General features: G+C 42.6%; 1 protein-coding gene across 2 annotated transcripts in view; it reads right to left on the bottom strand.

Annotated features, from left to right (window-relative positions):
• Csmd1 (CUB and Sushi multiple domains 1) overlaps nucleotides 1-27,798 on the bottom strand; it is a 1,661,894-nt gene that overhangs the window by 301,662 nt on the left and 1,332,434 nt on the right. For both annotated transcript variants that reach the window (XM_074055299.1, XM_074055300.1), the window contains exons 19-23: nucleotides 21,737-21,853; nucleotides 20,104-20,319; nucleotides 14,631-14,819; nucleotides 9,666-9,835; nucleotides 5,653-5,809 (exon numbers count right to left, since the gene is read on the bottom strand). In XM_074055299.1, coding sequence (XP_073911400.1) covers nucleotides 5,653-5,809; nucleotides 9,666-9,835; nucleotides 14,631-14,819; nucleotides 20,104-20,319; nucleotides 21,737-21,853 — 849 coding nt within the window. The remainder of the gene's footprint in view (nucleotides 1-5,652; nucleotides 5,810-9,665; nucleotides 9,836-14,630; nucleotides 14,820-20,103; nucleotides 20,320-21,736; nucleotides 21,854-27,798) is intronic.

The raw sequence follows: 27,798 nt of genomic DNA, 5'->3' as shown, positions 1-27,798 counted from the left end.
CTCTGATTATGGTTCACCCACTCTGTGCTCTGTCCTTTAAAAATAAGAAACAACAAATGGATCTATCAGCCAGGAAGGCCGGATGCCCCCAGGAAAGCTAGCTGGCTTCCCCAGGGCACTTTGTGGTACCAGACACCTGGCTCTGTCATCCCATGGGAAGCCTCATGTGACTTTAACACAATGCCAGAATGGCAATTTCCTAATTTAAAATAATTAATAGACTTAGTCCATGTGTCAGAATCCTGTGTCCACACCAATAAATCATCTTCTTCCTATTGGGAGATCAACCTTGACATTCAAATCATAATAAGGATACTGCCTGGTAAGCGTGGAAGAAGACAGGGAGTTAATTAAATAAAGGAGCTATCCTGAAAGGGAAGGTGGCTTAACTCATTCACCTCCCTGGTAGCACTACGTTCATCAGTGGATGAGGCTGAACCTTAGCATCTTCTTGTTCAGGATTCTCTGCCCAGGCACATCTCGGGTGTTCTCTGCAAAACTTCCCTCTTTCCGGCCCATCGTTCATTCTTCCCTGACTGCTGACTGTAACTCAGTGACCAAGGCTATCTTTTTGGGTGGCAGGAGATAAGCCCAACTGCCTAACGTATGAGTGACAACGACTGAGCGTGTCTGTTCAGATGCACCGTGTGTTAGGGTAAATTCCGCAAATAGGCTTGCTGCTTTATGCTCAAATCACGCGTGGATGCAGTGCGGTGGCTATGGGAGACAATGCCATCCCCTAAGAGCTGGCATTTGTGCCACTGTGACTTTTCCCTTCTCTGAATCTCAGACACCATGTGATGTCATTGTTCAAACACTATCAGGGACTCTGCCTACCTCAGTGTTGATCCACACGGTGTCTGAAGAGCTCTACCATTGTGTTCTCACATAACTGGCTTGGTTTTTCTGTCTCTCCTTGACACTTACCCTCCACTTTACTCAGACATTCATACCCCTTGCCTCTTGAGCTCAAAGGCCATGTTCAACGCTCCACATCTTCTGAGTCTCTTCTGAAATGCTCCTGTGATTTCAGTGCCTCTCCTTCCTGCAACATCCAGGCCAACTTGGTTGACCGTCCTTTAAGTTTCTATGTATTTGACATATGAAGACCCTCCTGATGACAGCCACACATCGTATTAGTAAAAATGAATCACGTGGAGGCAAAATTTAGGGGCACTTAGGATACAGAAGAAAGTGCCATGTTCCTGCTTAGGGAATGGAAGTGGTCATCCTTCATACAGGAGAACAGCATTTAAACATCATGTTAAAGAATGAGACAAAAGCCATCCAGCATCAAAGCCGAAACCTCCTGTGACCACTGAGCCTTCAGCGATGCTTTAGTCATCTGGAAAACTTTATCTCCTACCATTACATCGAAATATACATACATATATACTTAGATGAATGATGTAAATAAACATACATACCTCGCATAAAATTCTAGCAACATGCTAAAGGTCAAACTCAATGGAAGATGGACTATACCAAAGGTCCACCACCTTAGTCAGTAGGACTCAGTCTGACTGACACCTTAAACATCGCCAGATCTGTTCTATAGTTGAGTATGTCATTGTATTTTAGTTCTATATAGAAATAATAGTCGCATTTCGACTGACCAGTTTCCTAAGCGCTACATGTGACTCTGCCAAGTCATTGCTTGTGAACAGGAACCACGTCTGACCTTCTCTGCCTCAGTCCAGCACTAATCACTCAGTACTCAGGTAATGTGTGACTCACTGATCTGTCAGGACAGTAGAGATGCTGGTTTAAACTACAGTTCTCTAACCAGGTCCATGTAGCAAGAGTTTTTTTGTTAAATTGAAGAGGCCAATTTGCTAAATTGGTTTTGTGACTCAATATTCAAATAACTAAGAGTACACAACACAGAGCCTGTGTCATGTTCTCTGGTAAGTCCTGTGGTGGACTGACTTGGGAACATTCTTTTGAAATTCTAAGAAGGGCAACATATTTTTAAAAGAATTTTGAATTTGATACAGGACTTCAATAAAACCCCAGAATTTTTCTATAAAAGTATTTATCCAAATTTTTTTTTCTGAGTTTTGCAAAGGCCATCAGTGTAAGAAATCAAAACAGAACCACTAGGTTAAATGACGCTCCTTCTCTTCCCTGCCTGTGCCAGCTTGGTGGACTCAGCACTCCTCAGAGTTCAAGTTAAAGACCATGGCACAAACTTCCCCTCTTGGGTTACTGACCCAACATAGGACATCAGTCCTGTTACAAACCACACATCAGCATGAGTACAGAGGGATTCAAAATGCGGTCCTGATGTCCCTGATCTCAAAGAGCTATGGGCAATGGTTCCACAAACAATTACCTAACGGAAGGAGGTCATCTTCTAGGGCACAGACAAATCTGTAATAAAAGCCAGTGTTTTGTGAGGGAGGTAAGATTTTATTTTGGTCTCACTTGCTACTCATAAAACAATAGTTGCTTAATAAATGCCTATCAATGAACACATTTCTGCCAAGTTGACCCAAAGTGACCTGTTTTTGCTTCCTTGACAATGCCTTTCCATGTAACAATGTCAGTCAATGCAGGTGGTACCTATTAAAGTGGGATCATATAAAATACTTGAAAATAAGCTCACCAACAGTTCTGGGCTTCCATTAGAAGATGGGGATTTGTGTCCCAACCATGCCACTTCCTGTGGGAATCTTCAGCATATCACTTAGAGATCTGGTGACAGTTTCTAATTTATAACTAAATGGACCTGTTTACCAAGACCCAGAATTGTCAAGATATCAACCTAGAAGTTACATCAGAGCTTGCCATAAGTATTAAAGGATGCATGAGTATTGTACCCATTTCTATAAACTTTATCACATGTATTAAACTATATATTTACTTCCTGTTGACACCGTCTAACCCACTTGTGTACTTTAACTATGGATCTGAAACACTTAAATATGAACATTTCCTTAAGTAATGCAATTAGCTAGCAAGAGGCAATTTCAAGTCTTTTGCAAGTAGGTATGATCATTTCCAAACATCTTTTAGGCACGAGTGTTCGATTCAGGTATTCAATTGCATTGTGGGAACTTGCGATTTCTCAAGCTTAACTACTTAGTGTTTGAGCCTAAGGTTAAAAGGGAGGTTAACAGTATGAGTTCCTATTGCAGATACCTTTTTCTAAGTGACAACATGTTCCAGCTCCAGCTCTGAGACAGTTCTGCAAACAGGACTTGCACATAGGAGGTCTGTGCTGCTACAGGGAGAGATGAGGTACAACAGATGAGGAGGACTCCTCCTCTCGGATTGTACTGAGAACTCAAACCTTGCCACTGATCCTTCTGTTTTTAGAATGCTTGTTCTTCTATGCAATCAAATGTGTCAGATAACTGGAAAATGTCTGCAAATGGATAGACAGATTCAATTTCCCTTAAAGTTCCTCAGTAAGTAAGGGGAGCACCAAGGTCCCAAGGCTATGTGGCTGTCAAGGAGAAACACGGAGTTTCAGCAGTTGAATGGGGCCCTAGGGAGCTGAGAAGGGCACTTTGGGAAGCCTTCTTAGTGAGGGCAGGTGATGTAACAAGCAGGTCAGCCTACAACCTCCAGTCTCCATGCAGCCCAGGGTGTGGGAGCACACTGACCTTCCTAACTGCTGCTTGGAAAATATAGGAGATGTCAGAATGCTGAAAAATGGTTCAGTGACACCTCCTCAATCCTGCAACCAGTCACCTGAGATACCAGCATGTGTGAATCTCCTCTGGGTGCCATATACATCCATGAGAATACAGGAGCTAGTGTCCATATATCAAGAACACTCCATCTGGAGACTGAAAGTGGTTACTAGGGTTGAAAAACAGCGAGAAACAAAATATAAGCCTGGAACTGTGCTTTCTCTATGGGGAAGAGTGAGCTCAGCAATCTCCAGTTTGGAGCAGTGTGAAAGATCAGAAATGGCAGTAAGTGGGTGCTAGGCCAATGCTTTCTGCTCTTTGGTGAAGAACCATGACAGCAGGCACAGTTAGTAGGAAAGCCATGGCATCAACAGTGTGTTCCATGGCAAGAGGATGAAAGGAACACCCCAGGTGGGAGAGTGAATTGCTTTTATGTATACAAAACTCGGAATGCTATCCAAAGCACTTTTAGTTTTCCTTCTCACATAGCTGTGTTCCTCAAAAACCAGTGTAGGAGCTAGGAAGTGGGGATTCAGACACCCTTGTAAGAAAACTGCTGAACGTGTGGACATAGACAGTGGTCAAAAGAAAGCAGAGGCTGTAGCACACATTTCGCCTGTGTGCACAGCCAAAGGTGTTTACAGGAGCTCTTTGAAACTTTTCTGATGGTGAAATCCCAAAATGCATAACTCTCATACCGAAAAATGATAAATTGATATGATCATGTCCATTGTCACTAACTTGTCATGCCTACAAAATAGTTAACATGATGTCTGTGCACCAAGTCCTTCCAAAGGTATCATCACAAAAATGAAAAAACTTGGTGTTCCCATGACATCAGTCACCCTGAGTCTATTTTTGTCCCAAATCTTCTAGTTCTTATGTGGTGGTTTCTCCTATAAAGAGGGATTTGAGGTAGTTAATCTTCCTCTTCACATCTGGATTAGCTCAGCATAACAGCCACGGGGTGATTATTACTTCTCCAGCTTTTCTGTCAAGCAGAGGTCACAGCTCTGATGAGAACAGAATTCTGTGCTAAAAATACGAATTTTTTAATTTCCCTATGCATTGGTGTCAGCATGATGTTTTTAAATCATCAGATTAGATTGGACTAGTTTTTGATACTTTAAGCATCTTAATTGATTAATTACCTTTAGTTATCAAAACCCAATAGGATTGTTTTCTTTGTAACTAAAAATAGCATGAGGTAGTTAGGCTGCAAGTGTATCTTTTTGCAAGCATACCTTTTAAAATCTTTTTTTTGTTTTGGTGGCATTTGGGTTTGAACTCAGGTCCTTCTCCTTTCTAGTCATGTACCCCACCACTTGAGCCAAAACCCAGGCTTTAACTTACATATTAAAAAAAAACTATTCCTCTCTAGAGATTTGCATCATTATGGTGCCACTGTAGATTATGGTTTAAAATGTCAGCTGCAGCCCAAATCCTGGTTGCACCAACTCACAAAATGGCTATGCTGGGTGAGCTTCAGAATTCACATGCTTGTTTTCTCATCTGGGAAATTAGTAGTGATTACATAAGAATTTCTGGCATTCAGTTGTTAAGCACTGGTGTGTGCATTTATATGTGTATATGATTATATATGCATATATGTATTTATATAAATATACATTGATATTGTGTATATGAGCTGTCTCAGCAACTCAGAGACTTTACCAGTAATTATATCGATCTGAACATTCTCTCTATCTCACTCACATACATGCTCATGAGTTTTTGAAAGGGTAGACATATCACAATCACTATTAGCCCAGGAGCTCTTAAATGTCAAAGGATGTCCCTTTATCAAGCTAGTTATTTGATTGCTAAAATAGGAATAGTTTTAAATACCTTTACAACAACTCCTCAAGTGTCTAAATTTGTCATTTATCAATGGTACAGAATTAAACTACGACTCAGAAAATTGATACATAAAACTTATCACGAACTCTAAGCAACAGATGTGCCTTGCCAATTTGAAAAACCAACATTATGTGTCAGTCGGTGTACTCACTGGTGTAGGTGAGCTCGAAGCCTTGGTCCGTGTCGGAGCCATTGGTGTTGAATTCCAGCCACAGGTGGTTGGAGGTGCTGTTGAGGGTGAGCCCCATGAGCTCGTTCCCAGTGAAGGCTCCCAGGGGACGCGATGAGCTGTCTTTCCCATCATAAACCTGATGAAAGTTCACAGCGTGAGTCCCCCATTTCATAACTGCACCCTTATGGCAGCAATTCTAACAGGAAACCCAAACTTTTGAGGACACAGACACTCCTTTGAAAAGCTACACAGTTTAAAGAAAGACAGGTGGATGGCAGTGTTAAATACTCTATTTTCTTTAAGTTTTCCTTTATGTAACAATAATGCTTTGGACAAACGACTCCATTTGAGACAGATCATTTTACACCCAGTGCTTGGACAGCTCCTTCGCATTTGTCTAAATAACAATTTCTGTGCATTTCCAGATTCCACAAGCTACCTTTTAGGCTCTTCCTCATCATCCAGTATGGAGGTGGAAAAGATTTACGAAGTTTCTTCAGGAAGGTCTCCTTTGTCCAACAGCAGGACAGGACATCCCATTCTCTGCTGCCCCTTGTATCTGACTGCATTAAAAGGCAGCAGTGCCAAATCCTGGAGCACCACATGGTAAGAGTAGAGAGCTGGGTCACCTTGCTCCGAGGCACTGTGTATCTGACATTATCTCTGGGAGGGGTTGGTGGCTGGAGGGTACAGGAACCACATGCAGAAGGAAAGACCCAGGACTGTGCTCCGAACAGTGTTTGGGGATGAGGTAGAGGTGTCAGGTATGAGTCCCACCTTTAGAGAGACAGGCCACATGCAGGGAAGGTGGTGGTGAATGGGAGCCAGCCCCACACCCTGAACTCACTGGGCCACCCTGGGCCACCCTGTCCCCGCAGGGCTCTTTCTGCTAATATCATGACTTTCATCTGATGAAACAGCCTTGACACACTAAAGGGATCTATGTGGTCACTTCTCACATTTCAGACAAGGTGGCAGACTTAGTGGAAACAGCCAGTCATGTGGCCTCTTCACTAGCAGAGAACCTTTTGGTGGACAAGGGATTTTTGAAAATATGAATAAAAATGTGTTGCAGTATAGTGAGGAATGCCTGGTGTTTCTTGGTGAAAAAGGACCTTAACTGAAAGTCCTCAGTGACCTCCATAGCTTCTTGCAATTCCTGCTTATTTCCTGCCCCCCACATTGGCCTTCCTCATAGATTAACTCTGACTTTTCCCTGTTACCTCTCTTTCATTCTTTCATAAACCACGAGTTGTGCACCCTTACACATGCCCATGAAGAGGAAAGTGCACTGAGATCATATTGGCAGGGACTTATTCCATGTCACTGCAATTGTAGTAGAGTCAAATACCCTGACTGCCTTGCTAAAATGCCATCATCACAGATAGTGTTTCAAAAATGTCACTGTTTGGTTTAAAATATAGATTCACTGGACGATGAGGGTTCTGACATCCAGAATAGCAAAAGGTTTCAAGTCCTGAGGAGTCTGGCTCCAACAGAAAGTGTCCAGGTATCCCCAGAAAGTTCTTGGGCTCCACCATATGCTAGGTGATTTTCCATAGTTCTCAGAAAACCATGGAGACAGTAGGGCTTAAATCTAGGAGCACAACATTTAGTATAGTGGTCAGCCATGGGACACTGCCACCTTCTTGACCTCACAGGGCTGGGCAGAGCCGTCCATGGATCTCTGCATTTCACAGGGACAGTACTTTGCTCTCATTGACCTCAGTTATACCATCAAAAATGAGCATTGCCAATGACGAATCATAGGATTCTCAGAATGGTGATCTGTACCCATTCCTGTGTCCTCTTCACCAGCACTCTGCACAGAACCCTCAGAATGAGCGTGCAGCTGGCCAATAGGGAGCAGCACTTTGTGGGCACTAGGAAGGTAAATAAGTGGTTTCAAAGCTTTCATTGATCACAAACAACATCCAGGTAGCATGCAAATCAGAGTCTGGACTTCTGATTGCAGCTGGATTAGCAATGGACTGTTAGTTTTATATGGCGTCTCCTGGTGAAAAGCATCTGGACCACTATGGCCCTTCGTTTACTAGGAAAAGCCTAGTAAACAATGCTGACTCCTGAGCATTGAAAATTCTCCTGAGAGCTTGATGTTTAATCCACACCTTGGGCTGACAGGGATGTAGTCACTCTCACATGGGTGTGAATTCCCAGAGTGGCAATGCTTGATCTGGGCTTTTCCCAGATCACCTACTCTTTCTACCAGATCTTCTTTTCACAAGAGCTACATTTTCTTACATCCTTCTCCGTTTGTGTGCATAAGTAGAGGGTGTACATAAAACCATAGTCCTTATGTCGTTCCACAGTATGAGTGAAGGAGCAGTGTGAATGCCCAGATGGAGAGGTTAAGTAACTTGAAGCATCTTTAGCACTGAGGTGTTCGCTAGCACGTTCAACAAAATGCATGCCAGCAAAGCCTTCAGCCACTGCACACAATCAATGAGCTCCTGAAATTAAGCGTGGTAGGCAATATTTTTCTGGTTTTTCTTGTAATAAAAAAAATGACAAATGAACATAATTTCCTTCCTTCCATTCTGATAATGTTTATCAGTGCATATTTGGTCTAATCGTTTATCTGCTCCATAGTATAGTTAAAAGTTTCCCTTAAGGACTTTCTGACTTCTACATTTGAGGTTATCAAAGAATTTAGAAAATTTTTACTGATGACCTAACTTTATAACTTTTATAAGATTAGTAAGAATGTACTAGTTTCCTGATTGAAAACTGCTTCTTAATTACAGTCTTTCATGCTGTCAGAAGGAGCATTCAAAAGACTATTGAAATGAAAGAATAACTAGAATAAACCTACCCTAAATTACGACGTTGAAAAATAGTCAGTCTTGGATCTAGGAGCTTTTCATCTGTACACTTCTCCTTCCCGCACACCTCACTTCTAATGATGAGGTCACGCCAGTCCCAGTGTAAAGGAGTGACAACAGGGAGTTACCCACTTCCCTCCCCTCTGAGACGGTTGTTTGTACATACTCAGGGATAACCGTGAGCTGAATCCACTGAATCAGATGCGTCTTTGTATGGTCCAGGAGAAGCAAATATAATTGAAGAACTCCAGAACTTGAAAAAAGACATCTGTAGAACAAAATGGCTATCTCTTGCCACAAATCAGATTCAGGGCTTGGGCAAATTGCTTACCTTCTCCCTGGAAGGAGCAGGTGACTGGACCAGACGACTTGCAGCTTTTCCAGCCTTTGTTACTCACTGCCTTTCTCATCCATTGCCCTGGGCTGAGTTTATCAGTACTCATTTTCCTGGACCTAGGTCTTAGAGAGTCCCCACCTTCTTAGAATAGTTAGAGGAGATGTGTACCTACACAAGATGCCTTAGGAATTAAGGGGTATCCCACTTAGAGGGAGGAATTCATAAATGAAGGCAGAGCCTGGGTCCCTGCTACTCCCGGTGTGATTCCAGCCTCTGCCTGCCTTCTCTGCAGAGGCCCCACTTATGCCTGGGGCTGGACCTCCTTCCATTAGTACACGCAAATCCTTCTGGATCTGTAACCACATCTACAAATCAAGAATAACTACAGGAATGATTGGGTTGAGTCCTGTAAATTTTAATAATTACTATTACATGCTAGGCACTGTGCTAGAAGCATCTACTGAGATTCAGGTGTGGAAAAAGTGTGCTTAGGACACATGACTTACCGATGTTAGAACCAGGATTATATACAGGATATTTCTAAGTTCACACGGACTCTAGTAAGTAACACCACATTCCACCCTCTCAAATCACTTGCATAAATAGGTGGGAATAAGTTATGTGTAAGTAAAGATATAATAATAATAAGCTATATCCATACAGAAGAGAGGGATATGGCTAATGATAGATGGTAGATATACAGATGTAGACAGATAGATAGATGGGCAGAAACATTCATAGATGACAGACAGATGGATGACAGATTCCTTGAGAGGTGAAGATGGAGTCACTTGTGATAAAGAGAGTTGTACCTTCAGAGTGTCCCCTTCAAACAGCTGGAAACTCCGGGCTTGGAGGTGGATCCCTTTGCCGGCTTCTGTTTCTATTTTGTAGATACACTCATGGTTATTTTCATAGTTAGATGGGAAATTTGGAGACAGGAGGGTTCCCTCGTTGCCTTTGACACTTGCTCCACATTCAGCTAAAATAAATAGGACATTTAAAAAAGGATTCAAAAGTGGAAATCCTGATTCAAATAGCTAACACTTCAGCATTATGAGTGCCCCTCTTCTGTCATGTGTGCCTGTTTTAATGCATCTTCTAAAACTAGACAGTGACTGTTTCCACTTTTATCACTGTACAGAAAATGTATCCCGGCCACCACATTTTCAATTTTCCCTGAAGTACTTTTGCAATGGTGTATTGCAAAAATACTTCAGGGAAAATTGGTGCCCCCTTTACTGTATGGGGGCAATACACCATTGCATAGAGTTCTAGAATCAAATAGACAAGCTCTGAGCACCCTGGCTGTGTGGCTGCACCACTGGGTGGTCACATCACTTGTCCAAGTGTCATTTCTTCCTCATGAAGTGTCTGTTGCACTTCCACGTGCCCATGACATTGCTATATTAATGCAATCTTCCCACACTTGTGTTTTGTGGCATCAGTAAGGATGCACTGAAAGGGGAATCTGAGGACAGCTAAAGCCACTGTATGCTTTGCTACTGTCACAGTGCTGAATTCGCTCAGACTTCATCTCAGGGTAGGTGGCATTCAGTGGCATTCAATGTATTCTTCTTCTCTTTTCTCAATAAAGGAAGAGGGCAACTGACTTCTAGATGCAAATTTTCATGAAACAAAACACCTTTAATCAAGGTAAAAGTGAAAATAACTCTAACTCTACATTCTGTCAACCCTGAGAAAGTCACCAAGTCCTTTGCAGCTGCTTTCTCATCTGTGAAAGTGAACAGCTTTAGTCAAGAACTCTTTCAGCTCCAAAATTCTACAAAGAAACTATCGGAAAACAGTGAAGTCACTACCCCACTACACACACACACACACACACACACCACATGCACACACAACCTCTGCCTGCTGGGGTCTGGGTTTGTTGTCTTACTCTAGATATGGTGGATGGCCTCTGTTTGGCCTACACCCTACTAGCTTTTGGTTGGTTGGTTTGTTTTTCTTTCCTCCTCGACAAACTTGTCACACAGAGGCTTTTGACAGACTTAAGAGTTTCACATTTTAAAAGTAGATTGAATCTCTTCTAATAAGGCTGATGTGTGAACTACAATAATGATATTTCATGTCACACTCTTCTAAGTTCTCTACCTTCATTCAGTTATTAATCCTCACAGTGGCTGTATGTGACAGCGAAATAAACTTCATCTGTAGACAAGGGAACTGAGACAGAATAATTTAAAACACAAGTGTCTTTCTCAAAGTCACGCAGCTAATACAGGTTATTGATTTGATACAAACTGTAGGTGTGCAGGAACAGAATGCTAGCCCTTTTATATCCTAAGTGGTGCTGAATATTGTGTTCATAACTAATAGTAATGAAATGGATAACAATGGGTCCATTTTTGAGAGTAGTGTGTTTTTAAGAACTTTTGGTTGGAATAGTTCACCAGTTAATGAGAGCTTATGATTGGTATTGAGGATGCATGGGTTTTGCCATCTCTATTTTCTTTTTTTTTTTCTTTTATTATTCATATGTGCATACAAGGCTTGGTTCATTTCTCCCCCCTGCCCCCACCCCCTCCCTTACCACCTGCTCCGCCCCCTCCCGCTCCCCCCCCTCAATACCCAGCAGAAACTATTTTGCCCTTATTTCTAATTTTGTTGTAGAGAGAGTATAAGCAATAATAGGAAGGAACAAGGGGTTTTGCTGGTTGAGCCATCTCTGTTTTCTGATCCTGCATGGAAGTCAGTAACAAAATAGGCTAATCGAAAGGCTGAAATGCATCCACACAGTACGCCGAGGGCCTCTGCCACTCAGTACTCAATGTAGCATTGTAGCTGGGCTGCCACTCTAGGCCTTGGAGAGATGGTGCTTCGGGGACAGATGGAGGACTGGGCCAGAGTTCCAGGTGTGAGGCAAATAGGTTGTGTTTGTGGGTTGAGTTTGGAGCTCACAGGGCAGAGCACAGCATCAAGCAAGGGACCATGGAGACCTGGTTGCAAATGCAGACTGGGCCAGACCATGGGGGAGGTGTGGGCTTCCTTCAGCTATGGTGGGGCATCACTAAGTGAGCTTGCCCTGAAAGGAAAGGGTTTTGGGAAAGAGGAAATGCCCTAAAAGAAAACAACTGAATCTCAAAGACTGTAAAGGAAAACACGCAGAGTACAGATGTTGTGCGGAAGGACTTCTGAAGTTCTAGAATTCCAAGATTGGCAAAATACCCTAGAAGTTTCAAATAAGAAATTGTAAGGCAAATAAAATGCATCCTAAATTGCCCAATTGGGTACAGCAATTTATTTTTCTTTTGATCTTTGTGTCACTCATGTCAAACATATTTTAAAATATTATTAAATAAATATAAAACTCTGTGAGGCAGACACAATCCTAAACTTTTGAATGAAGCAACTGACACACAGTGGGGTCAGTTAATTTGTTCAAGGTCACACACAGGTGAGTGGCAGAGCCAGGAGTGTCTCCACCCAGTTTGGTGTCAGACTTAGCTATCACCATTAATAATACTGTATTAATACACAGTATTAATCATTGATTTTCTCTGCAGATATTAACCATAAACAATAGATGAGGGCTACTTGGCTGTGACTCCGTGTTAGTTTGTGCCTTCAAAAGGAGGGGACAGTGATGCTCCTAGAGGAAGCACACCTGCAACTGCTTTTTGTTATTTCACAAAGTATCCCTTAAGGAAACATGGTGTACTTTAGTGAGGCAAGTCTAACCTCCACCTTGCTTTCCAGTTAGTGTGCAAAAATGAACATAACACCAATGAGACTCAGAAGAGTCAGAACCCAAGAGAGGTTCATGAATCCCTGGGACTCCATCCTGGAGGAAATAATTAAAGAAAATAAAGCACTGACATTAAAAATAGGAGCTCAGAAAACTACAAAATTTAAGTGATCAAAATGTCAGAAGTTCTTTGAACTTGATTCAAAGGATCCATTGTAATTCTTCATTACCAGAGCGATTAAATGTTTTGCTTTTTAAGTTCTTTCAATAATCCATTTACTCTCTAAGGTAAATGAATATAATTTTCCTTAAAATGAATCATTTGTACCTTTATAAAGAATCTACCGAAATTGTAATTAAAACTGAATTGTTACTAAGAGTTTTGCAATGGCACAAAACTAATTAAAATTAAATTAACTGTGCTAGAAAGGAGTGAATTGACTTTTTTGGTTAATTCTTCTGTAGACGGGCTGACATCAACCTGTGACATGTCCTCCTCCTCTTCCTCTTCCTCTTCCTCTTCCTCATGGTCTTCTGCATAGAACAGCACCTGCTACATCTGAAGCCAGGGACTCACAGTTGTCACGAGGCACAGGCTGGGAAGCCCAGTATCCAAGCACTAACCATAGGACCCATACAGATTAACAAGTATTAATATTAAGAAAGGTCATTGGGTTGGGAATATTGATGCATTACGCATTTGATTATAAAAGAACAGGTAAGAAGAATACCCTTGCAATCTGCGTGTTTGATACTTGAACTGGACTTGAATTCTATGACTGCAGAAACTCATCTGCCAAACAAGATGGGGGCTGCACCACACCTCACATTTCACAGCAAGAAGGCTCTGCATATAACGTCTGCAAGTTAAGGTGTGGGGCTATCCCTATTAAATTGTGTGGGAAGGGATTATTGTGCAACCTTTGAGCACACTGTGAAGCTGATCAAAGTATTAATTTACATAGGTACATGCTCTTCCCTGGTCCTCCTCGCCTGCTCTGGTTTGTCAACTGGTGACGTTAGTGTGGTACACCATGGACTGACTCCCCATGGACACAGAAGGCTTGGCCTTAGGTTGAGCTATGGTTCATCAGCCACACATTTATCCCGGCCATGTCAGCAGCAGTTTACGGAACAGTTTGAAGGGGAAGTTTGAAGAACAGAACGCAAAGGTGACGTGTGTGCTGAGCAGCGTGGCTGGGGAGGCAGGTGCCAGCACTTGTCTCTGGGGCCCAGGACCAGGCCTCGGGCTGCACAGACAGCAGATACTGAGATCAGGGGGGCTAGGATTCTCTGCCAGACTTAAGGCAGTGCAGAGTCCTGAGGGTGGCACATCTGGCTCTCTGAGCAGCACCGAGGCCTGCAGGCACTCAGCACCACTTTTCTAAGCACCTGACAAATTCCTGCTAGACTTACGAACCATCTTCGGAGCCCCTCAAGAACACAGCCTCTGCCATTATCTTAAGAGCAATGGTTCTCCAGCGGTCCAAGGACCTGACGGTTTAAAGCAGCAGCTCTGTTTCATCTTGCATTTGGACCCTTTCTTGAGAGCCAGTCCTGCAGAGTGCTTCGCACCCACTCCAATGCTAAGAGGCTGTGTTATTCATTCTATTTTGCTTTTCTCCAAATTATTTATATTACATGCATGTATATTTTCTCTTCATAGACATACCTGATACATGCTCTAGTTTCACTTGAGCACAGACCTTCAGAACTGGACAAGACATACTTTATTGATGAGATAAATCAGGACCCTTGCACCATAGGTGTGTCTGGCCTCAACCCCTGCCCTTGTCCATCCTCATCCCTGTCCTGGTCCAACCTTGCCCCCCCCCCAGTCTGGTCCAGTCTGGGCTCTGTCCTAGTCCAGCCTCACCCCTTCCCTGGTCCAGCCTCAGCCCCCACCTTTTTCCAGCCCCGGACTCTGCCCCCATCCTGGTTTCTCTTGGCCTTTGCCCTGGTCCAGCCTTGACTCCCACCTTGGTCCAGCCTCCTGCAGTGCCTACTGCCTGTAGACCCACTGCCCTGTCCCTATGGATGAATGAAATGAAAGCGTGTGACCACCTACCCACACACCTTGGCAGAGGTGCACTCCACACACGGCGGCCCCCACCCAGGCACGTAAGCTCGGTCGCACCCTCTAGGCGGTACCCCGGGAAGCAGGAGAAGGCCAGAGAGTCGCCCACAGCAAAGCGGAACCCGATCCTGCGGCTGAAGGCAGGGACACCAGGGTCATCACAGGGCTCCAGGTCATATTCTGTGGCAAGAGGGGACACAGTGAGCAGGTGGTCAGCAAGGGTTCAAAATGTACTAATATTGAAGAATTTTACCATGGATATGTGCAAACTCCATTCTGTGGCATGCTGTCCTTTGTATCATGATAGGTGACGTTTACACACTCTAATATTTTACAATGTAGACATATAAGCGTGACATAGGAAAATGAGGTAGGCCATGTCAACATTATCCCTTGGAGAGGATGAAATAGATTTGCTATTTCCAATTGCTAAAATCAGTTCTTTCATTTCTCTGACAGGTCTTTCTTATACCTAAGACTTTGGGTAAAAGACAAAAGCAGTGACAAGTGTCATGTTTGTGGAAAGCTTATTACAGTCAAGTTCACCTCTGACACATACTTCAGTGTGGAGTAACAACTATTTTCAATGGATAAACCATGTTCTTACTGAGAATAAATAAAAAATGTTTCATAAACTAGACATTTCTACACACCACTCAAGAAGAAAGCACTAAACGCAGTTTTTTTTAAAGCAGAAATGACACTCAGTCATTGCTGTGTCTTGAAAGCAAGGTTTCAGAATATTGGGAGCACCAACAGCCCTTTGTACCCATCTCATTCTTCACAGTCCACGCTGGGACCACAGTGTGTGGCAGAGAGCCACCAGTTATCATTGGTCTGTGAGTCCCATGCTTCTGATTGCAGGAAGTCGAAAGTGCCTCTTTCCCAGTTCCATCCTTCTTGCTGTTCCTTAGTCTAGATTTCCCCAATCATGTCAGCAGCAGGCCACAGGCCAGGAGGTATCACAGGGTGTAAGATGGTGGACGAGCTCTGAGGACGACTTTGAAGGGTCAATCAAAGTGGGCATGATTGCAAAGTATTGGGAACATACAGGTCAGTCTTCTAGGTTGTGTGTGGTGGGGGTAGGTGGGTAATGGAGGAACCAGGCTAATCTTCTTAAGAAAACATCACCTCACCTCCACTTCCTGGATTCAAACATCTTTTGAGTTCTAACTCTAAATTTTAGATTGAAAGTGCTCAGTCTAAGGCCTCATTTAAAATCTAAGGCCTCATTCATTTCTTCAGTATTTTACAAATCCCATCTCCTTTCATATTTTTATTTTCTGATTATTCATTGTTATCTCTTCAAAATCCCACATGGAAGGGAAGGCTCGCCCCGTGTTTCTCCCTTCGGTCACATGGATGACTAGGTAGCTTCTAAGGTCTGGGATCTCAGGATTGCCTATGTCCTGGTCCTTATTCAGGGAAAAAGTCTACCCTGGGTCTCCCATATATCCAAGCTGCCCTCACCATTCTGGAAATATACTTATTAACTTGACCTTATTTTAATATTATTGAGAAAGAAAAAATAGAAATAATGCCATGTAATGAATCCAACAAATACTTATTGAAGATCCATTATATACAAAACACATGGATAGAAACAAGAGGAAATACTAAAATATAGATATTGCAATTCAGCAAACTTTATCTTACCTCCATTCTCCTTCTAGCTAGGAACACACTGTTATACTTTCAAACAGAGTCAGACCTTTCTGACATTTCTTTACAAAAACTGAGAACTCTTATTAAATAAGAAAACAATTGATATTCCTTCACATTTATAGCTACTGCATTACACACAAACACTGCAATCTCTGGTTTATTGTTTTGTATGTATTTTTATGTGGTAGTTTAAATGATGTGTTCTGTGCCTGCAGGATAAGAAAAAAGCCTGGTACAATAACGCTGAGATTAAAAGGTGTGTTTGATTTTCACAGACCTTCATTACTTGTCACTCATTCACTGTTTTGTGATGTCATTTTGCAATGTGTACATTCCCATTTTGCTCACAGAGAAATGTCCCAGGATCCTCTTTCCTCCAACTGGAAAGCTTATCTTTTTCTTTATCTTCACTATCTTGCCTTTCCCACATCACCATGAAAGTGTGCCACAGGCCCATTTTATGAATGAGCTAAACAGCCAAACAAGCTAACAAGTCCACTAACAAGTAAACTAACAAGATCACTCTCAACTTCACACTCACCCAGCCAGCATGTCATTTTCCTGGTCACTTCTGGCACTCCCTCTTGGAAGGGCTGGGTATATCCCTTCATGCCCCATCTTCTCCTGGTGTCCCTTCACCTCTTCTGTGCAGGGTTTTCCTCCATGCCTCTGCACAGACAGTTCCAACACAAACCCCTGTGGCCCCCAGATGACAAATCCAACAACTGAACTCAGCCCCTTCTCCTGACTCAGCCTCTCAATAAGGATTGACTCCATGGAGCTATCTCCTCTTGAAGAGGCTTTGGGTTCTCAGCTCCAAAGGTATTGGTTCCTCCTCACTCACTACACCTCTTTCCAGTTGGCTGACTTCTGTCCTTACCTCTGAAATATCAAAAGGTCGAACCAATTTCAAACCATCATACTCACCCCCTAACTTACTTTCTTTCCTTCTTTCCTTCCTTCTTTCCCTCCCTCCCTTCCTTACTCTTCTCCTTTCCTTCCCTCCCTCCCTTCCTTCTTTCCTTCCTTCCTTCCTTTTCCAACAGGGTCTCACTATGTAGCTCAGTGGCCTGGAACTCACTATGTAGCCCAGGCTGGCTTCAAACCCTTGATTCCCCTTGAAGATAATGGGAACTTGTGGCAAGGGGCTGAACGCTGTCATTACAGAAGTCAACACAAGGACGATTGGGGAACGCATATAGTGTACACCGTCAGTGTCAGAGCTGACACTGGATAACGGAGTGGAGGGATGAAGGTTCTGGGTACATGTGTTTGAATGTCTTTTCACAATAATCCCATTGACCTCCACAGGAGGACTGACTGGGACATGATAGGGAGATGCCGCTGCTTTCAGAAACCCCCATGAACACAGGAGCAGACAGGACTGACAGGTAAAGACGGCAGATATGAAAGCATATGGAGGTCAGGTGTGCTAAACTTCAGGAAAGTCCCCTGAGGGATTTATTTGGATAATAAAGTTGCTACTTACTTAAATACTTAAAAAATTGACATCAGTACATTCCCTTGTTTGCCACTTGGTTTGAAGGCAAAGACCTTCCAAACGGAATTATTTCTGTAGAGAGTTTCTCTTCCTTGAAGATGGCTTTGCAATCAAAGGTGTGTTTTTTTGCTTTTAAGAGCTCACGACACTGCCTGATGGGAGTGGCTTCCTATTCAAGCTTGAGGTCTAATTTTCCATGGGTTGTGTGGAAATGAACTAAGTGTTCACAAACTGTCATGCTTAGATCTCAACATCCCGAAATAGTTTATAAACTGTTTCAAAGAGCCTGGGAAACCCAGGCAGAGCGCTTTCTTATTGTTCTTGTCTGCTCGTTTGCTTTCTTGCATAAAGGAGTTTTTGAAAGGGTAAGTCAGCTTTGAATTTCTTTCCTGAATTTTTAACTCAGATTTCAATACTACTAAGGTCTAGATATGTTGTCCCTAAATTCATACCTTGGAAACTTAATCCTCCTTGTGGGGTACTGGGAGGTGATCAGACCATGGGTGCCTTTCATACACTTGCAAAAGGGCTTGGTGTGGGGTCTGTTCTTCTGCTCTTCTGCCATGCAAGGACACAGCATTTGTCCTTAAGCCTTCACCCATATAATGGTGCAGCATGAAGGCCTCACCAGCTGCTAGCACTTTGACCTGGGATTTCTTAGCCACCAGAGCTGTGAGTAACACATTGCTGTATTTTATTGATCACCCCATCTTGGGTACGCTGTTAGAGCAGCACAATCAGACTAAGATGGTAAAATGCAAAGACTTAACGCTAGCCATGTACTGACAGCAACAGCTTTGAGAAAGAGATGAGGCAAAACAAATAAACACATGGATAAAAAACGTTCATGGAGGGCACCCACAGACTGGCAGCCCTCCCTGTGGAGTGCTCTATTTAAACTCATTTTGGATCAGATGAAAGTTCTCAGAGAGGGGGGTAATAGTGACAGTAATTGAGATCCACCAGACGAGCACATACGCAGGGAGATATTTAGGTATTAGTGATAAGAAGATTTGTCTTTGATATATAAAGTGGCCAATTTCATGATTACTCTGATTATGGTAAATTTCCAAGAAATTGAGGCATCCTAGTCAGTCCCAGAAGCTCCACTCAGGCAGGGAAAGAGCAGGAAAAAAATCAACAGTCAGTCTCAGATAAATGGAACTGATCAGAATTAGAGAAAAACACTTAACAAATATTGTTAAAGATAGTGCGTCATTTTATATAATATAGTAATAATTATGTCTAGGACAAAGGAATAGAACTGCTGATTCTAAGAAATAGGAGCAAATGGAAGCCCTCCTACCAAGAATTTTAATTAGTACAGGAGCTAAGATGAATACTGAAACATTGCAAAATCTAATCCCACAAGGGCCACTGGAAGCTACTAAGGAATTAAATTATTAATTGTTAGAATTTATGCGACCTTAAAAATAGAAGAGGTCAAAGGTGATTGTTGTGTTCACAGACCATCTTCTAGCATTAAATTGTATCTGTGCTATGAATGATGACAGGGAAAACAGTTTTGTCTGGGATCATACACACAAACACAGACTGATGTAACTGTTTTCACCCATTGAGAGTGGCAGAGTTCATTTCTGTTGGTGGTGTGTGGGGAAATGCACTTATGAAGAGACTGCAGAGGTCCTGACCCTTCTATGCCCACCAAGCACTGGTTGACCGCGTGATCAAACTTACCTTGTGAATGCTTGGCCAGCTATTTTTTTCTCATCTGTCAAAATATATTACTGACCATGTCATAAAATTATACAACCTAACAATCTCACCCATGCAAATAATGTCTGATGCAACATAAATCCTACACAAATATTACCTGAGTATTACTTAGAAATGTGACCTCGCTGTGGATGGAGTACCGCTTTGTCCCTGCGTAGGACATATTAAAGGAACTAAAAGCCTGTGCTCATCTGTGGGTGTTTATGTGCTTTCCATCCTGAGTGGTTCTCTATAAAAGTGGTGTTTACCAGAGTGGGGACCAATGACCGACATCATCAGACAACAACCGATCTTGAGCACGCCTCTCAGTGAGGGAGTTTCCTACAGGTTGATGGAGTTGGTGGGGATAAGTTAGCCTCACGTTGTTTTTGGGAAATGTGGTTTTATTTACAATTCCTCAGGGAGGAGAATTTATAAGTAATGAAAAGCAAAGTGACATTCTGGGCCTCATGCGCCCCAGGGGTTCAGAGAGTGCGAGAGAGGAAGTGAGGGAAGGAGGGAGAACAAGAGAGATGACAGGATTACTGCTTGCCAGAGAGATAGCAAAAACAACCAACGTACCTGAAAAGGTGATGTTGAAGCCCTCATAGGAAATGGAAAAGTCTGATATGAAGCGAAGCTGAGCAGTGAAGTTTCCAAATAATCCAGCCTTGATGGTGTGAGGCAGCACAGACCCAGTGAGCCTGGCCACTGGCTCAGTAAAGCTTCCATCCTCTGCGATCAGTAAGTAGTCATGGGAACTCTCCAGGTGAAAGGTGTGAAAGATCATCTGGACTCCTGAGGAATGGAGGCAGGGAGGGAGGGAAGGAGGAGGAGAAATGAGGAAAGGAGGGGAAAAGGAGGAGAGGAAGGAGAGGGGAGAATAGAGGGGGAGAGGAAAAAGAAGAAGGAGGAGGAGGAGGAAGGAAAAGAGGAAAGGAGGGGAGGGGAGAGGAGAGGAGGTGGGAGAGAGAGATATTAGTTCATCTAAATATTTCAGAAAAATAATTTCTTCTGGGCTTTTAGACATCAACGTTTTAAAAAGAAATGCTGAAGCATGTAGGAAGAGATGAAGGCATGGATAGACATGTGCTGATATAGATCAGAACCACCTGCAGATATAGCTACGTCAGTTTAACATCAAGTTGAGTTCAAATGCATGTTTGCTCGTTAAAGGAATTCTGCCTACTTCTCACTGTTTTCCTGGATGAGCAACATCACTTTTGTGCTGAATCACCCCATTCAATGAGTAGGAGAAGCACTGCAGCTCTTGTAAGAGAAGGATTAATGTTACAAGCAAGAGGGCCTTGCACCTTGTTAAGCATGGTGAACTGAGTAAGCTTTTGAAAGGAACGCTGCCCAATTGTCAGCATTTTCATGGTTGAGGGACATCAACTTGTTGATAGACAGTCTACATAATATTTCCATGGTCAAAATTCCAAATAGCTTCCTTGAAAATGAGAAGGCTAAAGAAAAAAATCCAAGGTACATCCCTAAACCCAATGTTTATTTTTGTGCATTTTTTCAGATGGGGTATCTTTCTGTAGTCTAGGCTGGACTGGAACTCTCTATGGAGTCCAGGCTGGTCTCAAACTCACAAGCTTCCCTAGAGCTGGGATTATAGGTCTGCACCACATCTTATCTAACATCCTGCACAAGTGTAAATGGTCCCTATCGTCACAATACTTGCCTGTACTATGGGGATAAGGTTATCTATTTGGTAAGATATCATTGGTAATGTGAATATCAGTGGTTCATTACGTGAGGTAATTCTGGGTAAACTTAAAACCTAAGGCAAGCCCAAAACCTTTCACAGATTTGTAATAGAGATTAAAAGTTTAGATAGATAATTGCTTATTTCTTTTTATTTAATCAATACCTGTATCTTATCTAATCAACGCCACTATTCCTTAATATTTCACCTAATTTTTAGTTTATTTTTTAATTTTCTTGTTTTAACTTCCAAGTTCATAGTCATATATATGCCATCTATATATATGACCACGTTATCTGATAGAATAGCAAAAAGGAATGTAATTTTGCTTCAATTATGTAGACTCTTTTTCTTCCAGACTCTTATTGAAAATAAAGAAGTAAAAGCATGATATTCCTACGAGGAAGTTAGTTGTCTTTCTTGTTATACATTTGTGTTCTCTTCATTCTCACACATTTCCTCCTTTTTTACTCTGTATATCTGCACCCGCGCCACACTTACCTTTTCCGTGAGATACTTCGATGGTCCAGGTACAGTTTAGAGAGTTTGGATAAAAGTCTGGAAACCCAGGAGAAAGAACCGTCCCACTCTTACCATGGATGTAACCTCCACATAGAGCTGGAAATAACAGAGATTAGTTGAAGTGTCACAAGAACTGCTCGGTGAAAGTACCTTTAGAATGACATCAAATTTGCACAAGGAATAACAAGATAAAATCTCATGTTCATGAAAAAACAAAGCTTAGACTTTTTTTACTTGCACTTACAACACGCCAGTTCGCAGGCAGGAGTCGGTCCCAGGCTCAACCTTGAACACCTACTGCACAGCAGGGAACCAGAACCCAAATTAAGAAGCCTGCAGAACTAGGTACACAGTGCCTGCTCCCACGCTCCAGAACTTCTGATTTCTCAGCAGTGCCTTGGTGAGTTTAAATTCCTTTAAACAAGCATGTTTCTTCAAAATTAACTCAGACAGTCATGTTTGAGGGAAGGAAAGTAAGGTTATACATAATAATTGCAATAGAGAAGCAGTGACAGGGTGTCTCATATGGTATTTTTTTGCTTTTAAGATTTTCAGTATATTACTTTTAAATGACACATAATTGTACACATTTATAGAGTATGGTATGGTTGCAAGACTTGTATACAGTGTATAAAGATCAGATCAGAGTAATTACTTCACCCATAACTTCACACATTTATCCTTTCTTTGGATAGGGAACATTCAATATCTTCCCTGCTGGCTATTTTGAAATATTCAATTAATTATTGCCAACCACAGTTATCCTACTATATCATAGAACATCAGGAGTCATTATTCTTCTCCAACTACACCCTGGGTAGGCAATGATAGCCACTATTCTACTCTGTGTTTCTATGACAGCAACTCTTTGGTTTCCAATGATGGCAAGGAGTGGAGCCAGAGGAGTCACACACTGAGATGGGACTGTAAACGAGTATGACCATTGTGGAAAATGATATGGAGATTCCTAAAAAGCCAGAAGTACAAGTACCATAGGATCCAGCAATTCTAGCATTGGGTCTCTAGCAAAGGAAAGGGTATCTGCAAGTCAAAGAGAGAGCTTGCACTTCCACAGTTATTGGAGAAGCAGTCATGGTAGCCAGGATATGCAAACAAGCAAGGTATTCACTGACAGATGAGTGGATAAAGGAAATATGGCACCTGTACACGGTGGAATACTGTCAGTCATAAAAGAATGGTGTCCTGCCACCATTCTTAGGCAACATGGATGAGTCTAAGGACATTATGTTAAGTGAAATAAATCAGGCACAGGAAAATGAAGCCTACAGTTTCTCGCCATAGGAGAGTTTAAGTGCTCCTGCTCTGATGCCCGAAGACTATGAGTTCAAATGCCAGCCCTGCACTCCTCCCCACCCTGGTTCTGACTTTGTCAAGCCAGTTACCTGTATGTTTACATTTGTCTTCTTCTGAAAATGAAAATAATGATGAAACTCATCATATAGATAGGCATTTGTAATTATTCCCTTTGTGGAATATACTTGAAAATGCCAAATATATACTAAACACATAAAGCATCGGCTGCTTATGGTAGTTAACAGGAACTTAACACATACGATGTTGGCAATGTACAAATTGGAATAAACTGAATATGTCCTAATTTTGCAAGCATCAAGGGGAGAATATTGATATGCTCTTACTGGTATTTTGCTTTCATTTCCTATCTTAAGTAGCAAACTTATGAATGGAAGAATTGAACTGAAAGGGATTCAAAAGTAAGAGAGGAAACATGACATCACTTGCATTCAAACAGACAGTCCTGCATCCTAGTAAGTGGCCAGGTGTTTGGATATCTTTCTATTCCCCAAACTCCTCATCCATGACCCTGGTGCATCAGCAGCACAAGCTCCAGAACCAGGCTGCCCCCTCCAAGCAGGTCCTCCTCTGTCACTAAATTTCAACTGTCACTTTTCTGGGTTAAGTGATGCCCAAGCAGCTGGAAATGTGATGCTGGGAGTGTCTGAGGCAGGTTCTGGGAGAGTTTAACATCAAGTAAAGAAGATCTGGTCTCCTCCATGGGGGATGTCATCCAATTCCTAGAAGACTTGACTAGAACAAAGAAGCAGCACATTCTCTGCCTGAGCTGGAGTGTCTATCTTCTGCCCTTGGACATTGGAGCTCCTGGTTCTTAGGCCTTCAGACTCAGAAATCATTATACCACAAACTGTTCTGGGTCTTCAGGTGGCTGCTGATGGCAGATTGTGGCGCTTTTCAGCCTCCACAATTGCGTGAAGCAATTCTCATAAGGACTGTTTTCCTACATCTTTGCATGTGTAAACTCACTACTAGTGCTGTCTGTCTGGAGAAACCTAATAGATCCACGCCTTTCTCTACTTCACTGTTTTCATGCCCTCATACGTCAAAAGGGCAGTAGTTGTCCCTAATTCCTGGCAGCTGAATGCTGCGATGACTTGGCCCCTGGAGGACTTCAGACAACGTCTTACCAGCGGGAACTCATCCCATCATCAATGCGCTCCGTTGTCTTTTCTCCACGATCCTTTGCAGTCTCTCTGAGAGGTTCGGCACACATGTGTACCAAACACTTGCTTTGATGCAGATAAAATGAATTACCATGAAATAACTCGTACCTGCAATAATGTTTTCTCATTAGAGTGAACGTTACAATCGTGTATCTTAAAAGGCCCTTCCCAAATAATATTTGCACAAGAATTAGGTAATTTATGAAGGAGGTGACTGTCCTCATCATCACTCCAGTTAAATATTTGAAAGGAACAGGCCATCTCTCCAACAAACAAAAGGGGAGGAGCTACATAAAAAGGCAGCACGATAGAATTTTTCAAGTGCTTTCTAGGATATTTTAATAACTTTCCACGAAATTTCCACATCTTAAAATTGCATTCACTACATTCACTGTGAAAGAAAGTATCATTAAACATAAAATTAATTTACCCAACAAATAATAACTGAGAATCTGCACTGTTCTGGGTGCCAGAAGAGATAATAAACAAAACAGAAATATCTGTGCTCGTAGAGTACACGCTGTGCTTGAAAAGATGAAGTGGAACCTGCAGCACGATGTAAAAGCAGATGGCCATGTGGGAGGAGGGCGAATGTGGATAAAATCAAGCACAATGAGAGCTAGGCTGCCCTACTACTTGTGCAGGACTGTGGCCACTGCGACAGGTGGTCAGAAGGCAGCATTTGGAAGGGGTCTACAAAGATGGACTTCAGAGGCTTGGGGAAAATCCAGCAAGGACAAATGCCCTAAGCCAGTGTGGTGGGAAGCGAGGGTGAAGCGAGAGGTCAAGGAGTTAGCTGCAGACTGTTTATTGAGGGGAGGTCCAGCCTGGCTTCAAAGGTCGATGCAAGGGAGCTGGCATTTCTCTGAAGCAGACCAGGGCTCTGCTTAGAAAGTGACACGAGCTACTTTGCTTTCAAATCCGTCAAGAGGCTGCTTTGTGAGACACAGGGAGGTGGGGTGGAAAGCAGTCAGATGACAAGGACATTGGCAACGGCTGCTGAGACAGGGTCAGAACCTGGCTGTAGTTTGAAAGTAAAGCTGGTAGACCTTTCTCCCGAGTGACAGATGATGCTCAGTGCTTACTGGACATCCATGTAGAAGGACTGACATTGTGATAGGATAGACTAATCTGGGTTCCACGACAGCCACTGGCCAATGGACAGAGGAAACAGCATTGTTAGATGAGCCTCCAACATGGCGACCATGGTCATAAATAGGAAGGTAATACCCAGGCGGTTCCAGCAAGAACAGTTCAGGGGGACAAGAAGATTCCAGAAGGAAACTGAAGCAGGGTGGCTGTGCAGAGGAAGAAAATCAGTGTCTAGAGTCCTGCCATTGTGGCTACATTGGGGTAACTTTTTATTTGTCTATGATGGGATTGGGATCAATTAGTACATTAAGTCTTCAAGAATTTTATGAAGGATTTATCTATAGGAATTAAAACATTTTACATAAAATTGAGACATCATATATCCAAATTTGCCAGGTGTAGATATCCTAAAATCTGCCTATCTTATATAAACTGATAAAAACAAATGCTTTATCCAACTGTATTTAAAGATGATATAACCCATAATTCTCAATTTCACACTGCATCCTAACATCAGCCAGAGAAACACATGATCGTTATTGGGGAAAGGCCTGAGACAGAAGGTGCTCCATTCACACAGCACAGAACCTAGAGCTCTTTAATCAGATACGGAGGATTCCACCTCAGGTACATTGTAGAGAATGTCACAGGTGAAGAAGCTGTGAGATTTATTTAGATCATCTGGATGCAAATCCAGCCCAAAGTCACCATGATGGAGATTTTGAATAAAGTAACTGTGCAGAAAGTCCACATCTTTTAAGAAAAAGGGAATCTGATGTACAGAGAATTGGATTGACATCCTCATGTAGAACTGAAGAGAGGAGACCAGCAAGTGAAATAAAATACCTGACTTACATTTTTAGCATCCACGTGGGTATATTCACAGATGGACATGTCCACCTTTCTGAGGTACCTACAAATTTAGCTGCATATAATTTGAATTACATGAATCTATTTCTTTACCCTCTGTGCAATCTTTTCTGGGTGGTGATAAAAATATAGTAAAATTTTACTTTTGCTTCCCTTAAGGCTGTAATTTCTCAAATCTTACTTTTCTATTTATATTACCTGCCTACATCCAGGGCCCAGATACATTCTATCAGGAATCCCTTGGATGGAGGACTAAAATATGCAGAAATGGGTCAAGGGCGGAGAGGGAAAATGGTGAGATCTTTCCCTGGTGAGTTGAGGTGAGTTTCCCCATCATGGCACAAGTTCTGCTCTAGCATCAACTCAGAACCTTTCATCTTCCCTGCCTTCTACTCAAAATTAGTTACAGAAGAATAGGCTATTGTCTTCCAAACACTTTTATCTCTCATGTGTACAAAATGACTGTTCAGAGGAGTTCCAGGAGTTCCACAGTTTACATTCTACTAGGAAAAGCAAATAATTTGTTTCAAAATACAGATGACTAGGTATGAATTACTCTAAAAACAAGAATGTCAATTGTGCCCAAAACTCAAAGCAAGCCTAGGTGACTAGACTGTGATTCTCTAGTTGGGTGACAAAGAGATGGATGCAGGTCCATGGGAGACCCACACCCAGGATAGTGGAGACTGGGAACACAGAGTTCAGATGGCCTCACTGTTACCTCACTGCTCTGCAAGGTGTTGTCTGCTGGGCCTTATATGGACTCTTCATTCCAGGACCCTTGGCTTCCCACTGATCTTCCCAGAAAGGCCAACAAACCTCTTCTGGATGCTGTGGCTGCTGCTGTTCCATCATCTCTACCCTTCCCTCCACCCCATCGCCTCCCAAGACATAGCCCAGAGTCTTCTAATAAATTGAATGTGCAGAGTCAGGTATGGGTTCCTAGAATCAAGAAATGGGATTTACCAAGTTTCTGATTAAGTGTCTGTTTGCCTGGAATGATGGAACTCTAGAGTTCAACAGAGACCCATAGGCCACAGTCGTCTTCCGGGAGAGGTGGTTGTGGGAGGGAAGAACCACAGGGGACAGCGATGCTTTGTCCCTGGTGGGTAACATTGACCTCCACAGTGTCCACACCACCTGAAACCCAGCATTCTAAACACGGACCTCTTTCTCTCACCAGAATAGAACTGAACTTCCAACACCTGCTGGCTGACGGTGTCATCTCTCTCTTCTGTACCTCTACTACCAAAGCCTCATGGTAGTACTTCCACTTCTATTTCCCCTACTCCTTTCTTTCTCTCTTGCTTCCTTTCCTTCTTTTGTCTTTCTTTCCCTCCCTCCCTCCCTCTCTCCCTTCCTTTCTCTTCCTCCCTCCCTCCCTTCCTTCCCTCCCGTTCCTCCTTCCTTCCCTCCCTCCCTTTCCTTTATTCCCTTCCTTCCCTTCCTTTCTTCCCTCCTTCCTTCTTTCTCTCCCTCCCTTTCCTTCCATTCCTCCCTCCCTTTCCTTCCTTTCTTTCCTTTCTTCTCTCCCTCCTTCTCTTCCCTTCCCTTCCCCGCCCCTCCCCTCCCCTCTCTTCC

Source organism: Castor canadensis, chromosome 14, assembly GCF_047511655.1.
Source record: "Castor canadensis chromosome 14, mCasCan1.hap1v2, whole genome shotgun sequence".
Taxonomy (NCBI): domain Eukaryota; kingdom Metazoa; phylum Chordata; class Mammalia; order Rodentia; family Castoridae; genus Castor; species Castor canadensis.
Note: the sequence above shows the minus strand (reverse complement) of the source record. Positions and strands in the feature narration are given on the sequence as shown.